We start from the raw sequence: 16,909 nt of genomic DNA, 5'->3' as shown, positions 1-16,909 counted from the left end.
TCATGGGCAGCAGATCCAAGATACATGAAGATGGTGGCTGCAATTGATATGTTCATGTATAGATTCCCAAATCATGAAAGAGCTAACTTCAGAGTCTGTACACTAGGTAGTAGACACAAGGATTGTGCAGGGTTATTGTCCATAGGTTATTTAGATCTAGCACATTATACGGTGAACTTCGGAATTCAGAATTTCTGGATTGGGTTTGGTCGAAACGAATGGCTCGAGAATGTATCACACTATGATGAGGGAGGAAATTTCTTACAACTCCTCACCAATCGGACTTGGGACTGCTATATAGATATATCGTGTGGTCATCTCTAAGAGAGTGAAACAGGTGTATCGTCCTCGTCGAGGACTCCTCGAGCACGCCGGGACCCATCAGAGGAAGGCTACTGATGACGTGCTAGACACAGAAGAGATGTGGGCTCAGATCGACTAGATTGCGCTTATATATGAATCGTGCGGGAATTTCGCCGCTTGACGGGAGCGAACTATTAGAGGCTTGGCCACCTAGTGAGTAGAGCCTGAAGCGCGAGAGATGTGAGACAGAGTGAGACGTCACAAATATGTAAAACGTTTTTTAGTATAGCAAATCAGCAAATGTGACATGTGACGATGTGACTGTGAACTTTTATAAAATGAAGTTCATGGCGTAATCAAGGCGAGTGCAAAGTGCATTGAACTCTGCTAATGTATTAGCAGCAGAATGTATCGTTCTTTGTTCTTTGTTAAATTTTTCTCATCATTTTTTTCGCACCACCAATCTTCACCATTAAATATGTAGTGATTGAGAATCATTAAATTTGACATTTTAACATTATTGTCGTTTATTCGAAACCCTTATATTATAGATTCTTACATATTTTTGGGTTTACAAACAACTTTGAACAATGATCTTGTATGTTTTAAATTTCATTTGTCGAGATGTAATTTAAAAACCAAACTGGATGTGTAAAGTTATTCAAAAAACTATAGTACACAATTGATTTGATTAAAGGAATGTTTTTTCATCTATTGGAAAAGACTTTTGTTTTGACATGGACGGTTTTACTTAAAAATCTCAAGTTTAAATAGTGTGTATGATACATTTCAATGTTTGATAAAAAATAATTTATGATGCACTGCTGTATCACTATGACCTTAGTAAATACTGTGGACAATTTTGTTATTAATGTCATCAAGGGAGGATGTGATTAAAATTTAAAGTACTCACACTAAACTTTAAATAACGAAAAATTATACTTTGCAAACTGCATTGAATGCAGGCATTCTTTATTTGCGCATGATTTCTAATGATTGCCAAAACTTAAAAATTTTACAATCAAATTTTTAATATTACAACTATGAAGGTACAAACACAACATTCATACTAACACAATTTTAATTTCCAATAATACTTGTTTCTAAATTAAAGTAGCACACAATACTTTAAAACTTTAACACAACTTTCTTTCAATTTTATTAAATGATCTCGCGTACATTGGTTTTATAAAAATCCAGGAAAGGCCTTTTTTATCATGGTCTGTTTTATTTTTTTTATACAACTTTAAGCAAGCATATATATAAGTCGCAGTCGTTACAAATTTTCTGTTGTTCAGCTAAATTCAATGTCAGTCGCATCCCCCCTTAAGTATGGAAATAACTTTGTTTTTACATAGTTGTTATAATTTTTCAACATTAGCACCATAAAAGGTCGACTAAAAATACTCAAACTCTTAAGATCACTATTAAAATTGGTGTTATTCTATGACGTTTATGCACACGAGATGCAATTCAGTTATTAGCAATCATATAATTTTTTAAAACACTTTACAACAATTTTTTCTTGTAATAATTACAAAAACACCACAGAGTGCGTGACGAGACGACAGTAAGACCCAGTACTTTTGGTCATAACGTAATTAATTTAATTAAGTCAAACAGTCGATATTTGTATGTATATGCAGTCTAAGATTCAGGAATAACTATTACAGTACACGATTAATTACATCTTACATTAATTAATTAAAAATATTATGAAATAAAGAAATCAACTAAACGTAGGTTTATTGAAAATTGTTTTTTAATGTTTCATTAATTAAATAATTAATTTATTTGTTTGCTTTTCACACATGAATTTGATGAAGCGTCGACTTTGGAGATGAATGCCCACACTGTCATTCAATATCTGATTTAAAAAAAAGTAATCACCTATGATGTGATTGCTATTTAGACATGTGGTATGTTATTATAATAACGTTGTTCTATATCCCAGTATTACATCCACAGTATATTTCGTTGCTGAAAGATCAACGATTGCACGGAGCGATAAACAAGGCTCACCCACAAAACACACTCCCGACTCATTTCTTCTACTTTTTGTCCACTTTTTTCTTTTATTAACTCGATGACTCACTCATTATTTTTATAGTATTGACACTTTTGTGCTGATACTTATTTTCGATTCAAGTTTGTCTCTACTTTGTCTTCAAGATTTTTCTAGACTCTCTAGTCAATGGTCGATAACCAGTCATAATACCGATCGATAAAAGCTTAAAAAAAACACCAAATGAACAGACTCTCACAATCGAATCCAAAGTCTGTTACTGCCACAGATTTGTGGAAAGCGTTTGGCCAGGTATTGACGCCGAGGCCGGTTTTCCTGTGGGAGCTGCAAAGCTCATTCCGCCAAGGGACATTTGAGCCATTTGTTGTGGCAGCTGTTAATAATGATATTTATTTATTTATCCTCCAAGAATTTGAATAACAGTAAAAATTGAAGGTTAAAAAAAAGCTACCTGTCCAAATGGCTGAGACATCTGTTGAGCACTCAAATTAAGAAAAGGATTGCTTCCAGGTGCTGGTTGCAAGTTTTGCGACGTCAACATTTGACTCCATCCGCTAGTGCTGTTACCACCTAATGCTTGCATCTGCAGAGCAGAGTTTGTCACACCCGGCTGCTGTACGACAAAATTGTGTGACGGAGAGAAAAAAAAAAATATTCCAAGCGTTAGTTGTCTAATTAAACACTACAAAGCGCATGTGCGCGTTAGAACTGAACGTTGCGTGAGCAGATTGTATACTCACCATTTGAGCTTGCATGGCCACAGTGTTGACCATAGGATTTGCCGCAACGGCACCGAGTTGATTAGGATTCATACACATCTGATTAGCCGCTACGTTCATTTGATTGACCGCGTGCATGCCCAACTGCGACGGTTGGCTATGACTCAGTGGCTGACTGAATGCTCCCATATTCGTCATTTGCTGCTGCTGTTGCTGGAATTGCTGGTTGAACATGCCACCTGAAAGTATATTAAGAACGCGTAAGTAGACGTTTCAAGTAATTATCCATAAAATGATGGTCCACGCCACTCACCACCAAAAGGCTGACTGGGCTGAGTCGCGTAAAGCGCCATGATGCTGTCCTTGGTCATTTTGCTCCTCTCGAGGGGTGTAGGCGCCGGCTGATTAAAGAAGCTTTCCTCCTCGGACTTGACTGTTGAGCCGTTTGCACTGCCCACACTGGTGCCATTGTTCGTCTCCGTGGCGCTCGTGCCATTTGTGGTAGGCCCTGTAGAGGAGGACGAAGACAGAGGCGGCGCCGAGAGGAACGACGTGAAAATGTCATCACCGGAGTTGGAGCCGTTCGCGCTCGCCCTGCTCTCGGGAGCGTCGAGACCCAACAGATCCAACGTGTTCGAGCTCGCGGGGCTGTTGCTGCTGACGGCAGTGGCTGTGCTTGCGGACTGGTGATGGCCACTCGACCTGTTGGACTTTGGACTCGCCGAGGTACGGGGCTTGGGCAGTTGAGGCACTACTTCGGGTTTCTTGACGGGCGGCAGCGAGCTCTGGCTCGTCGTCGACTTTTGACTCTCTTTTTTCCGCCTGCGCTGGCGCTCGGCCTCCTCGTCCAGTTCCTTATCCCAATTCACCTGTTGTGCGAACAATATGTCATACTCGTGAAAAATGAAAAAAAAAAATAATCCTCGAAAGAACGAAATGACCACTAATTCACCTTGGGCAACGTCGGAGGCACCCACTCTCTGGCGATGTACTTTTTGTGCTCGTACTTTGCCCTGATGAAGCTCTCTAGGCTGCAGTCGGTCTGAGGTCTGCGAAAACTGTCGGGAAGATTGGCCTCGTACACAGCTCGAGCGCGCGAATTGCCCATTTGTTGTAAGCTCTAGGGAAACAAAAAAAAAAAAATTTTCAATAGCGATAAATTTCATGCATAGATTTGCGCGTACGAGCCGTTTAAACAAATTATTTGCGGTGTCCGAATCAAATCGTGGCGTCGTCGATTCAACTATTTATCGGTGATTTATTGATAGCCGAGCGACATTGCGAATCGACGTGTGACACTCACCATACCTGCATTAGTCGATCGATTTTTCTTTTTTTTTTTTTTTTTTTTTTTTTTACCATACACATGATCGTCTTCGAGTTTGAGCTCTCGCTCGACATTTTTTATACGTGCGTATACATAAAATATCTATTTGTTTTTCTCTAGCGCTCGCGACACTCAATTAACGCGAACGAAGCTTAAACGCGAACGTTGGATTTTTTTTACATCCAAGGACAATAAAGGCCAATGAATATGACTAGGTTGCCGTAGAATCTGCCACGGTATAGATCAAATGCATGATGCCCGACATTGGTGCACGAGTGTACATACAATATATAATTATTTGTTATACATGAAACGATGTAATAAAAACTCGTCCATGGGATGTAAGTATATGTCTTCGAACGTGCAATTGTCGTGTAATTTATGGTACTGACCACGACTTGCTCTGGAGTCCAAGAGTCCAAGTTGACGGACTTGACTTTGCTTATGTGGACGCCGAGGTTTCTGTGGATACCGGCGCAACGGATGCACAGGAATATGCCCAAATTCCAGCTGGCCCATCTTGGTCCTGTTGGCAAACGAAAGAATAGAACACATGAGCGTCAATTTTTTAATATATTTTTATTTTCTTGTTTTTGTTTTTCAAAAAAAAAATTGAAGCAATTATCAACCCATCGGTCGTAAGAGTTCATAGTGTAAACAGGTGTCTATTTGTCGATTTCCATGCCGATCGCAGCTAGCAGCGTAATAACGCATGATGTTCGTTTCAGTCGGCGGAACAATAAACAGCCACCGGCGGCGGGGTGGACGTTATTACGCGTAGAAAAAAAATCTTCTGGTTGAAATTCGCGATAAGCGGCTATTAGCCGCATTGCCTTATCGGAACGACCGTGTCCTTTTTAATGCAGCAACTAGATAAAGCCGCTTCGGGTTTTCCACACTATTTTACTATAATGTTGGTACCTTATATGTTTTCCATTATTTCGCAACAATTTTGGAAAACATTCGCGAAACATACATTCGTTTGGCACATGGAGTGTGGGTGGATCGGAAGTCGTTGCTTAGGTGGTGTACTTAGAAAACCCACAAGTGACATAGATAATTAGATGTATCGATACACACGAATGGCCCGAAGAGGTAAATAAGTGTATACGTATAACGCGACCTCCTCTGCCTACTCTGATGGTTATAAGAAACTCGACCTCGACACTTGCAACTCGCCAATTGATTGTGTTCGACTTTTTTCTCTCTCTCTTTTTTTTTCGCATTCGTTAGTGTCTCGTCTTACTTGCACCTTTGCGTGTACTTTTTTTCAGTACCTCGTATCACATCGTTACAGTCTTTTTTTTCCCATCCATAAGTACATGCGCCTTCTCGACAGCATGGTAAAAAACAAAAAGTGACAAAAGTGTCATTGTTGCTCGTGATGACTTTGCAACTTTTGCGATGATGTGCAGATGACAGTTACGTGAATCGTATGTATAATATATGGGGTATATCATTGGAAAATCGTTAACAGATCCAGCAATCCGCTTTAAATTTTTTTTTCATTCAACAGGCAAGCTAACACATACCTCCCGATGCTGTATACATGCTTTGATCTCGGTTATTTCACAAGAAAAAAAAAAAAAAAAAAAAAAAAAGTCTGTACCTTGGAAAAAACAAGAAAATGAAATCCAGCCAAGAGAGAACAAGCCCCTCTCTCTCTCACCCATCGCTGCGATCATATAATCGTGGATCTATTCTTGCTGTACAGAGTAAGTATGGACAATATTATCGTCCGACGCTCATCTCCTCCCTTCGTATATACGAAGTAGGTGTATTGTATACGAGTAAAAGCCCTGTATACGTTTATCCTACGATGGCGAGCGGATACGAGACGAAAATTAATCGAGTTGCCAGAGCGTGTGCTTCTTCGAGTTCCTGTACACAATATACATGTATTATCTTTCTTTCCGAGCTTTGTAAAATATACACGTTTTAATTCACGAGTAAAATACTCATGCTGTTGATACATGGTACTGGGTTATAAATAATACTTATTGGAATGAAACATTAAAAGTGTGTATTTGCCGTAAGGGTTTAATTAACTTTGCGTTTTACAAGCGAGCTGTAAATGAAAGCAAAAAAAAATCCTACAACGGCATTGCACGCGCTTTCTTTATTTTTTATACTCTTGTCAGGTCGAACAGAGTATGAGCGAGAGTTACTTTACAACTCGTGGAATTGCGTCTAGGGGGATAATGTAAGAGTTAACGAAATTGCGGATATATGTATATACGCGTCTTTGGGTGTATCGATCAATCTTGCATGGGCGCAAAGATAAAAATTAAAAAAGGTGCTTGCACGCGATGATGCAGTTCGATTTTTATTGTGAGAGCGGGAAGAAGGGAAAATGTAATAGTATAAGTCGTGACGTAGCAACAATACACGTAGATAAATGGTATGTATATGTATTCGAATGCCATTGATCGGGATCAACATTTTTATTTCGCATCGTCATCCAATGTATGCTATCTTTATCTTATTTTAATTGTAGTTATGCATTGATTTATTTATTTGTCAAGAATTATGTGTCCGATATCATCCAATCTTTGGATCAATAAACAATGATGTCCAATTAAGTTTGCTTTATTTAATAGACTCGGGTAATGAATACATTATTTTTTCCCCATACCCACATCGGTATAATCATTTGATCGTTGAGTTGAATAAACTTTGTGTTCTTTGGATTTACACTTTTTTTTTTTTCTCTTTTTTTTCCTCAAATATCAGAAGTCACACAGGAAGTAACAAAAGGGAAGAAATAAAGGGTAAAGAGAGAGAGAGAGAGAGACGACACAAAGGGACAAACGTCGAGAAAAACTGCATGTATACTCTTGAAATGTGCCTCTGATGTACTAAGCCCCCGCGAGTGAAAGAAACGCGTCGCAAGCTCGTCAAGCGCATCAGTCTATAGGTGCAAAAGATCGGACGACAACGCGAGCGTCGAACGCCCTCCTCCCTCGTGCGGCGTATCACGCGTAGATCCACCCACCCGTCCACCCCCAACGGCCCGTCGAAAGATATCGCAACGCGGTATAGACACGACACCCGCGATTTCACATAGGTAGCCGCACACACGCCCCCCTCGAGTACGCAGCCGAGCCTAGGCATACTTCGCGAAACTGGGTCGTCCTCGGTTAATCGATACATCCGCACGGAGCAAGGGCTTTTACTTAAATACCTCTGTATAATACCTACACCCGGAGAACTTTGACGATTATTTACCTACATCCCTCTGCGATAAGGTGTGTGTGTACTGCACACTTACAACTGTGGAGTGATTTTACTCCACGACCTCTATCTTTTATACATTTACCGGCTTCCAAAGAGCTAGACAATTCGAAAGAATTTTCCGATAAATTGGCCAATGATCCGTGGATTAGAGTTGATATTCCAGCAAAGTGTGGATGTTGGTGGCCGGGTAATATATGATAAACCTTTTTGATCTAGGTGCAATTTTTTGTTTTTCACACGTCGATCGCTGCCAAACCGTGTAGTATTTGATTGCAGTATTAGTTTTTATGACGCTTCTTGTACAGGATTAGGTATATATCGTATCAAAATGAGAAATGACATATCGCTAATATAACTGTATATGTCTTCTTTTTTTCTTGTTTCTATAGTAAAATTACGTGTTTACTGTCTAGCATTGAGGTATGTATACATGTGTTTGTATTCAGTAGTACTTCTACGCGTTATTCAAAAATTTGATAAAGATATACATTTATTTTAATTTAGTTATTAAAAAAAAAAAAAAAATTATTAAATTTCATGCAGTACCACGACAGTTTATTGCTTCAACGATCAGGATCAGAATTTTAAAAGTCATTTCAGTAATTAGAGATACATAAACAACGACAAACGTGACCGGCTCTTTAATTATAATTGCTCCGTTTACAGATACATAGCGTCCTGTAAATCATTTGCGAAATGTTTTACACACGCCACTGGCTCATTTTAATCATATTATATAACAATGACAACAAACAAGACTTTTATCAGCAGTAGAGAAGCTAGATATTATCACCTGTTTCGCGAACGTTGATAAACAAGCTCGTACATGGATGTTTGCACGTTCAATTTATTATCTCGAAAATTATCAAAATTATGCAAGCTATATTGATTCTCAAACTTTCGTTGTTTTCAAAATTAGGCATCCTGGCGCGATTTATCAATAATGACGTTAAAAATACTCGATGATCACATAAGTACTTAATGAGTAAAATCGAAACTTATATCGTTTAGTGTGCCTGATAACACATGATAATAAAGTCCACGATTTCTAACCACTCCTTTCCAACAACTTGAGCAAAGTAATAACATTAGTGGAAAGAAAGTTTAGAAAATACTAGCTGCACAAATGTAAGCAGCGACTGTACAACGTAGCTTACATCCTTACATGACCTTTAAATTATGCTAATAACACCGGTAAACCTTAAAAGCTAAAAACACCTAGGTATAGCTCATGATGTAAATCTAAACGAAAGCACGCGCAAGCTGGCGGTGGCGCTGACGTGGACGTCGTAACCGTAGCCTCTCTCTGACGAGTAAACACTCCAAAAAAAAAAAAAAAAAAAAAAACGATGAAACCGTAGGAGCATTTTATTAAAACAGAAGAGGCTCTCATTTTGATGTACAACTGCCTATATATTTTATATTGTGTAAGTCGATGATGATTGAGGTGAATCGTCAATGAATGCAAAGATATAAGCGTAAAAGTATATACCTACCAAGAGAGAAAGTGGTGTGGTTATAAACTATAAATGCGTATAAGTACAATCTATACGTCAGTAAGATAAGTATAATATGGTAAATAATAATAATAATAATAATAAGCACCCTTGGCATCGCAGTCAACGCAGTACTTGTTGTCCTCGTCACGTAGCATCTGTGTGAGGAGGTTCTGGCACTTGTCCTGTATTTGTTTGGCTCGTTCCTTTTCCGAGCGCGACATCTTCCCCGAGAAAATATACCACTAGGTGCTCGATAAAATTAAAATAGGTACCAATATAACTTGTACACTCTACACAAAAATCGGCACAAATAAAAAAAAAAAAACAACACAATCACACCACACGCGAGCTGAGCCTCTGGCAGCTGCTCCGAAATGTGCAGTGTATTTATTTCTACTTTCACGCACACTTTTCACCAACAAACCGCTGGAGAATTGAAGATGGGTGGGTGTATACTTGTGTACGCTTGCTTACAACGCGCGACTTGCACTTGCACCTCGCAGTCCTCGCACCCTCTCCAAAAAGAGTCGAAAGGCGAGAACGAAGCGGAGAGAGGAAGAGGACAGTTGCAACGATATGTATATATAAGTACATCTACCTATATTTATAGCATATAAAAAATTATACTAATGCGATCCAGTTGACCGACGCGGACACGCTCCTCTTAAGAAGGAATTCCTTCTAGCCCTAAAGACAAAAGTTAGCGAATTATAGAGACTGATAAAAAAAGGAAGTAGGTACTATTTGCGATGACAGATCAAAAGCTTCAGCAAGAACTGCATGCTTAGAAATCAAGAAGAGCAACCAATGTGATGTCGTCTTCGTGTAGTGAATCAATATGGATTATGCCATGTGTATAAGTAGCAAAACTTTAGCTATATCTGTTCGTCAAGTCGTCATGATTATATTAAAAGTATCAGTAAACTTAATCGTTACTCGATTAAAAAAATTTCTTACGAAGAGCGCGCCAGAGCGCGGAATCCCCGAATGGAACAGCCGAAACTATCGCGGAACTTGGAATATCTCAACGGAAGCGCGGAACGAAGAAACTTTGTTGAACTGGTGCAACTAAAAGGTTAGGTTAGTCAAGTTGGGTAGTTAGGTTAAGTTGGGTTCTTCGTTCGACGTTCGACCGGTTCGACGTTCGACCGGTTCGACGTTCGACTTATTTAAGCCGGCGCGCGCGTACGACCAATCAGCTGAGTCGCTGAATGGCCTCTCGTCTTCATTCATTGTTTTGTCGTTTTCTATTGGCCCAGCCAACCTATGTGAATGGAAACTGTAAAATGTCTGTCCAAGTGTCCAATGTTCATCCCATCCACCTCCATCGCGCATTCGCGCACTCTCTCTAATAATGGATTTGCGTAAAAAGTGCGTGTGTATGTGAATTTTGTATATACACTTGAGTAACATACCAATGAAAATGAAGAAACGACCTAAAACGACCCAGCGCCAGCGGCCAGCGTCCATCATCATACTTTAAACAGTCCAAACTAAACCAAATGTCGACGCCGTCAAAAGTACCGGAAGGACTTTATCTGGCTGTAAAGAGTTGTTCAAAAGTGTCTTTTCGTGGATTAGTGGGTTCCATACTACATAGTAAACATCGCCTTAGCTTGGCGTAAGCGATACAAACAGTCGTGGGCTGATTTATCGTGAGTCTTCAACGAGTTGGGAAAAATGCTTAGGACGAAGTGCCATGTTGACTTGAAATATATAGAAACACGGAGCTTTTATCCATTTAACTATGGTGTGAGTAACAGTTTTGAGACTTAAGGGTCAAGCTGACTTGTGATTAATAAATATATTTTTCTGTTAAAAAAGTATTCGAGTGGTGAACGATAAGCAGGTTGCCTTTTTTTATAAGGCACTAGCTAGCAAAAATCTTTGTATATAGGCATTTAACATTTTTATTAGTGAATAATAATGAGTGCTAATAATAGTAGTGCAGATAATAACAGTGGACAAGAGAAATCTGTCTCAGAAGCCACTACCACTGTGCAACAGACTGTGGCTCAAAACTTGACCACCATACAAAATCTGCAAACAGTGCCGAATATACAGAACATACAGAATGTGCAAAATGCAGTGTCCGGTAGTATGCAAAGCATCCAGACTGCACAGACAGTTGCTGGACAGACTGCTTCTTTGGTGGGCAAATCTATCTCGTTAGATCTCAATTCTTCTAAGCTTCTTATGAAGCCAGCAATAGCATCCAACATTGTTACTTCTGAAAATAGCAAAATAGTGAATACAGCAGTATGTATTATTCGCAAAATACGTTATTTACTTTGTATTTGATATCATTGTGTTCGTACATTTAAAAAAATAATTTTATTTTTTTAGTTTTGTCCTGGCTCTACAGTTAAAATAATCACGCAGAACACTATACTAAACACTATAGAGCGTCAAATTCAGTCACAAGTACAGCAAGGTACTCAGTCAACACAACAGATTGTGACTGGCATTCCATCGACATACCATGTACCAGTAGGACCAGCTGCCGTTGCCAATATTGCAAATCCGCGTTCTAAAGTGGCAACTCCACTAGTAAGAACGCTCAATTCAGGACAGCAATTACCCATCTCCAGACCTGGGTAATTAAATTTTTACATTTATTTATATAAATGAAAAAAATGAAAATAAGTTGTGGTGGCTGTTTGAATTTCATTATACATGTGATTAGAGTATCGCATTTTTTGTGTATTTTTTTTTTTTTTTTTTTTTTTTTTTATAAATATAACAAAGTTAAGTAAAGTCTAGAAGCTGATGCTCAGAGTGAAAAATTAGAAAACACTTTTTTACCATCCCTGTCTGGTGTTTAAACAATTAAATAATACTGTGGCAATTTTGGAGTTGAAGAAAACGAGTAGAAATATAAATGAAAAATTTTTTGTCAATTGGTTAGCCGCTCCTGAATCTATTGGAATTTAAATTTTATAGCCCACTGTGGAAGCTTCAAATGTTTCCCAGAGTGTATAAGGAGAAGAAGATGGAGGGCGCTGATGTTGGAGAGCCTAGTCCAGGCGTCCAGCACCTTGCAAAAGTTGCTACCTTACGTGAATTCACATTGGCAATTAATTGGCGCTTCAGCTGAATTCAAACCCCAATACTTTTACAAATGTAGATGTATTAATTTTTTCAGATTTGTTTATTATTTTTGTTTGGATTATAGATTGTATATCACTCGACAGCAGAAAATTATTTCTACTAGGAAACTCTGGGCCCTAGCTCCTTGACCAAGAAAAAAGTTACTATCGCACAGTACTTTGTAATCCAAACATTTTATTTGATGTATAAAATTTATATTTACGTATATCTCATTCATTCATGTGTGCCTATGTGCCTGTGTGTGCTTGTTCATATGTATTTAGTAACTCATCAACATGTGGTAAGCCTCGTGCTCCTGTGGGAGTCGCTAATATTCCTATCTCAAGAGCCTCGGATGCCTCTCCACATAATAGTGCTGCAGACTTTGCTAAAACAGTGACCATTTACAAGTCTCGGTAATTAAACCTTCTTTATTTTACTTTTTTTTTTTTATTTTTATCATTTTAAATGTTCTTTTACTGCTTTCTTATCATTATTTACTTTCTTTATTGTAATTCATTTTTATTAATTTTTTTACGTATTTCATTTTATTTACTGTCTTTTGTTTGATCCAGCAACAGTTGTATGTCATAATTATTTATGTAATATGTATGGATGTGTGTGCGCGTGCTATGTAGTTCAGATTCACAGGAGCATGGAACTTCAGATGTTGCTAGGACACTTTCCAATGAACATTCTAAAATACCACTTAAAAAAAGAGCATTAATTTTTCGGTAATTAACTTTTTTAATACTCACAATCACATTTTCATCGACATTTTCTAATAAAAATCCCAATGCATTCATGCAATCGTCTTTATCAGCTTAATGGTAATTAAAAATTATTTTAATGTTGCTTAAAATATATTCAAATTTTTAACAGAAATTCTAGATTTAATCATCATACATTTGCAATTACTTGATTATTCAGTAACGCTTGTTTCATAATCAATGAATCAACAGGAGATATTATAAATGACTTAGAGCTCGCAAAAATCTTTGGCGCACCTGCTTATCCAAAGCGTTCGAAGACAACAGTCAAACAGTATCATTTCAACCACTTTGCATTCAAACGATCACTTACTGTAAGTCACTAAGTTTTACTTTCCCTTTTTGTTCAGTGTTAATCCAGCAACAACAGCAACGACGCAATGGCAGACAAAAGCTTCTTCAGTTGTGTACACACAAACTCAGCGGCCCTCAGTACCCGTAGTGAGCCGTCCAGTGGGTCGTCCAGGTACCGCCACGATCTTTACAAGCCAATCGCAACAACAGCAGCAGCAGCAGCAGCAGCCCCAGACCCAGCAACCTCAGCAGCAGCTGCAGCAACAACAGACTCAATCCCAGTCGCAGCAATCGTCGTCTCAGCAGACACCAACGTCCCAGCCTCAACCGCTGTCACAGCAACAACAACAGCCACAACCACGACTAGTGAATCCAAACTCATTGAGCGCGATCAGGCCGATGCAGACGACAGTATTGGCGTCGACTTCAACACGGCTAATAGCACCGATAATCCAGGCGCCGAATGCAATCTCACGGTTACCGATTCCAACCAGACCGCCCACCCCGCAGATTGTCATGAACATGCCACAAGCCACTCAAGCCATAAATAGGCCAGTCCCCCAAATCCAGGTGGTGTGGATTTTTTCTCTCGATTTTTTTACCACGCCAGTTCTCATCAACAAATTAAAACCTTTGATATTATGCTTTTCAGCCCAATCCAACGAGTAGGCCTCTTGCAAGTGCCCCTATCAATCGAGTGTCTGTGACAACTCCAGTCATAGGAGCACCAAACAGGGTAGTTGCAGTCACGTCTGTGCAAACATCAATAGGGCGTCAATTGACTATAAACACTATCGCAGGTGCATCCCCTGGAAGTGTTGGCCGCATCGTTATCCCACAGCAAGCTGTAAGTTTATTTCTGACGTGTTTTTACTTATTTTCAAGATTTTTCAGTATGACTTTAACTCGTTACCTTAACAGAGTGGTACATACGTCATTTAATTGTTGAACAGCACTGCTATTGCTCCTTTACGCATGACAGTTAACATTATTTTACCATTTTGTGTATAGCTGGCTACTTCAAAAATACAAATTCAGCAGCCGCAATCAACGCCACAGCAGCAACAACAGCCTCAGGCTGGGACGACCCGAGTCGTGCAAGCTGTAGCGCCTATAGCTAATTTCAGCTCAGTGGGCCGAGTGATCACGACGACATCGACAAACGCAACAGTCGCGGCTAATGTGACGCGCGTTGCTCAAACCGGTCCTACTTCTATTGCTAGAATAACAGGCATGTCGTTGCACCCCTTGCCTGCATCATTGACACCTGGTCGTACTGTCACGCCTCTGAAAGTAACAACTCAGACGTCGAGTATTCAGACAGTGCAGCTAAAACAAATACCTCCGATGATACAGCCCCAAACTCTCCAACCCCAACAACCCCAGCAACAGACCCCGCAGCTTCAATCCCAGCCTCAGCTCCAGCCCCAGCAGCAGCAACAACAACAACAACCACCACAACCACAACCACAACCACAGCTGGTGCAACAGTCGGGAGCGGCATTACAGCGAGCAATCGGGGCTGCGATTAATAGTGCAAACGCTTTATCAACTGCTGTTTCCACTGCATCGATCGTCACAAGTCAACCACAGCCCAGCCAACTGCAAGGTCAATACCTCCATCCATCCCCGCATTCAACAACTTACTATTCCATCGATGCATCTGGTAAATAGCATTACGGGAACATTCGTAGAAGCTTTTTCAAAACCACAATAAAAAATGTTTTTCAGGCAACTATTCGCCGTTTCGACCAACTTCGATGCCACCAGTTCGGTTACTCGTAGACCAAGGATTTGATGAGCCACTGGGTAAACCGAACGCTTCTCCTAGGCCCAGCATATTAAGAAAAAGGGATGTTGATAGCTCTCCAGGAAAAAGTATGTAAAAAAATATTAACATATATTTGAAAAAATATTGAACGAATAGCTTTTAACCAACTCAACGTATAATTCTAGATATAGTGAAGAATCTGGTTCCGGTGCTGGCCGCTCTCTCAGCGTCCTCAACAACTAGCCCTCCTAGTTCGCCTAAAATCGACAGGGATGGCGGTAATCACAGTTCAGGCTCAACAACTGTCTCGGCCACTTCCTCTCCAGGACTTGACGAGGAACCCGAACAATCGAGGATCCCGATGAACACGACCGTGGAGATGTCTCCGCGCAAGAAGCCTCGTAAGCAACAGCTCACTGGTGTCGAATTGACTGAAGCTCGATGCACCGATGAAGACATGCAGTTTATCACAGAAGAGAAGATCAAAAAGGAAAATATAGATGAGAATGTGAGGGACAAGTACAGTGATAAAAAAACAAGTCAAAGTCAACAGGAAAATAAGCCGCAACAAACTCCGCCGGTCAAATCAAAACCATCACTCAGTATGATAGGTATGATTGAAGTTTTTTTGGTTTTTTTTTTTTTTTTTTTTTTTTTTAAATTAGTAATTTACTTATTGATGAAAATTTATGTTTATCAGGCAATTCATGGAAGAATCAATACGGTGGAAGATTACACCATTATAAACGACCTAGTGATGTGAAACCACGGGATGACAAAAAATTATCTTTAACCGAAATAGCGCAACAAAAACAAGTGTTACAGAAAATCAATGGATGGAAATTGCATCATCTGAAAACTCAATTGGAAGATCTATCAGATGCTGAAAAATCGGTTAGTGATGCTTTTTTTCCATTTCTGAGAGTAAAAACGAGCTTAAAAATTAAAAACGCAAAATTTTTTTCAGGCTTACAAAACAGTTAAGGCAACTATGACAGATACGGAACATTTGCGAGGTAGAAATGACAAAGACGACGCTATATTGGATAAAATAAACGAGCTGTGTAAGGGAAATATGCAACGACATAATTTAGTGAGTGAAGGACTGAAAGAGTCAAACGATCAACTATTTACAATGCTGAACAAACATAAACCTCACGTTAGGAATCTATTACAAAGTAATTGTAATAAGAGAGTGCAAAAGAAGAGATAAGTGGTTATTTACGTGTGTAAAATTAAAAATAGCTTTAAGTAAAGACTATATAAGTATATAATTACACTTGAAGACGAATTTTGGAGAAATACGTTATTTTTATTGGAAAAAATATTAAAATGATGAAAAAAATTTTCAGATTTGAATAATTCTTAAGATTATTGTGAATAGTAATGAAAATGTTTATTTGATAAATGGAATAAATTTACTTTGTTACATTTATTTTTGGAATTTAGTATAATTTTTTCCAACACATAGACTCTATACATTTTTTTAGGGATAAATTTGGGCTTTAATTATTTTTCTTTATTTTAGCTTCAAATAAGATTTTCTCGTTATTTACAATGTTAATTAAATCATTGGATTTAGTGTCTACTGAAACTCAATTCAAACCATCTTGGTCAATAAACTTGTTTATTAATTGAAATTATTTAAAATACGTGTAAATAAAACAGTTAAATAAATATATTGTGATCGAAAATTTTATTTTTTTTTAACTTTCATACAAAAATCAAGTGAGACTTAAATTATAAATATGCATTTTTACTTTTACTAACATACGTAATTATACGGATATGCATCTTTATGCATGCACACACATATAAAAATTCGTTTTTTTTTCTATTAAGCATAAACATTTTTTATGTTCTGTGGCTATTT

General features: G+C 38.6%; 2 protein-coding genes across 7 annotated transcripts; one reads left to right on the top strand and one right to left on the bottom strand.

The window, feature by feature from the left end:
- Window positions 1-875: 875 nt before the first annotated feature.
- LOC106640674 (stromal membrane-associated protein 1) lies at window positions 876-9,901 on the bottom strand. Of its 4 annotated transcripts, none has more exons than XM_089591487.1 (7): window positions 9,218-9,901; window positions 4,768-4,901; window positions 3,997-4,168; window positions 3,362-3,919; window positions 3,070-3,287; window positions 2,778-2,942; window positions 876-2,702 (listed from the first exon to the last, which is right to left on the bottom strand). In XM_089591487.1, the coding sequence occupies exons 1-7, from the start codon at window positions 9,330-9,332 to the stop codon at window positions 2,586-2,588; spliced, it is 1,479 nt and encodes a 492-aa protein (XP_089447613.1). In that variant the 5' UTR covers window positions 9,333-9,901; the 3' UTR covers window positions 876-2,585. The 4 variants fall into 4 exon arrangements, with proteins under 4 accessions (XP_089447613.1, XP_089447614.1, XP_014210259.2 ...); XM_089591488.1 differs by having other exon boundaries at window positions 2,781-2,912; window positions 3,070-3,293; window positions 3,362-3,917; window positions 4,001-4,168; XM_014354773.2 differs by having other exon boundaries at window positions 2,781-2,942; window positions 3,362-3,917; window positions 4,001-4,168.
- A 416-nt stretch (window positions 9,902-10,317) lies between these two features.
- On the top strand, window positions 10,318-16,730 carry LOC106640677 (uncharacterized). Of its 3 annotated transcripts, none has more exons than XM_014354783.2 (10): window positions 10,318-11,370; window positions 11,458-11,708; window positions 12,486-12,617; window positions 13,322-13,835; window positions 13,918-14,112; window positions 14,277-14,931; window positions 14,997-15,143; window positions 15,222-15,647; window positions 15,737-15,930; window positions 16,004-16,730. In XM_014354783.2, the coding sequence occupies exons 1-10, from the start codon at window positions 11,038-11,040 to the stop codon at window positions 16,247-16,249; spliced, it is 3,093 nt and encodes a 1,030-aa protein (XP_014210269.2). In that variant the 5' UTR covers window positions 10,318-11,037; the 3' UTR covers window positions 16,250-16,730. The 3 variants fall into 3 exon arrangements, with proteins under 3 accessions (XP_014210269.2, XP_089447232.1, XP_089447233.1); XM_089591106.1 differs by having other exon boundaries at window positions 13,322-13,838; XM_089591107.1 differs by lacking the exon at window positions 12,486-12,617 and having other exon boundaries at window positions 13,322-13,838.
- The last annotated feature ends 179 nt before the right edge of the window (window positions 16,731-16,909 follow it).

The sequence above is a fragment of the Copidosoma floridanum genome, unplaced genomic scaffold, assembly GCF_036245765.1.
Source record: "Copidosoma floridanum isolate Cflo_tuat_1 unplaced genomic scaffold, Cflo_Japanese_pri ptg000013l, whole genome shotgun sequence".
NCBI classification, from domain to species: Eukaryota; Metazoa; Arthropoda; class Insecta; order Hymenoptera; family Encyrtidae; genus Copidosoma; species Copidosoma floridanum.
Note: the sequence above shows the minus strand (reverse complement) of the source record. Positions and strands in the feature narration are given on the sequence as shown.

What these genes read in the sequence shown, in the direction of transcription:
- LOC106640677 (XM_089591106.1), top strand. Translation starts at nt 11,038, where the DNA reads ATGAGTGCTAATAATAGTAGTGCAGATAATAACAGTGGACAAGAGAAA. An exon ending in TCGTTATCCCACAGCAAGCT is followed by an intron (nt 14,113 to 14,276) that starts GTAAGTTTATTT and finishes TTTTGTGTATAG; the next exon opens with CTGGCTACTTCAAAAATACA. An exon ending in ACCATCACTCAGTATGATAG is followed by an intron (nt 15,648 to 15,736) that starts GTATGATTGAAG and finishes TATGTTTATCAG; the next exon opens with GCAATTCATGGAAGAATCAA.
- LOC106640674 (XM_089591487.1), bottom strand. Translation starts at nt 9,332, where the DNA reads ATGTCGCGCTCGGAAAAGGAACGAGCCAAACAAATACAGGACAAGTGC. An exon ending in TGGCCATGCAAGCTCAAATG is followed by an intron (nt 2,943 to 3,069) that starts GTGAGTATACAA and finishes TTTGTCGTACAG; the next exon opens with CAGCCGGGTGTGACAAACTC. An exon ending in CTCAGCCATTTGGACAGGTA is followed by an intron (nt 2,703 to 2,777) that starts GCTTTTTTTTAA and finishes CATTATTAACAG; the next exon opens with CTGCCACAACAAATGGCTCA.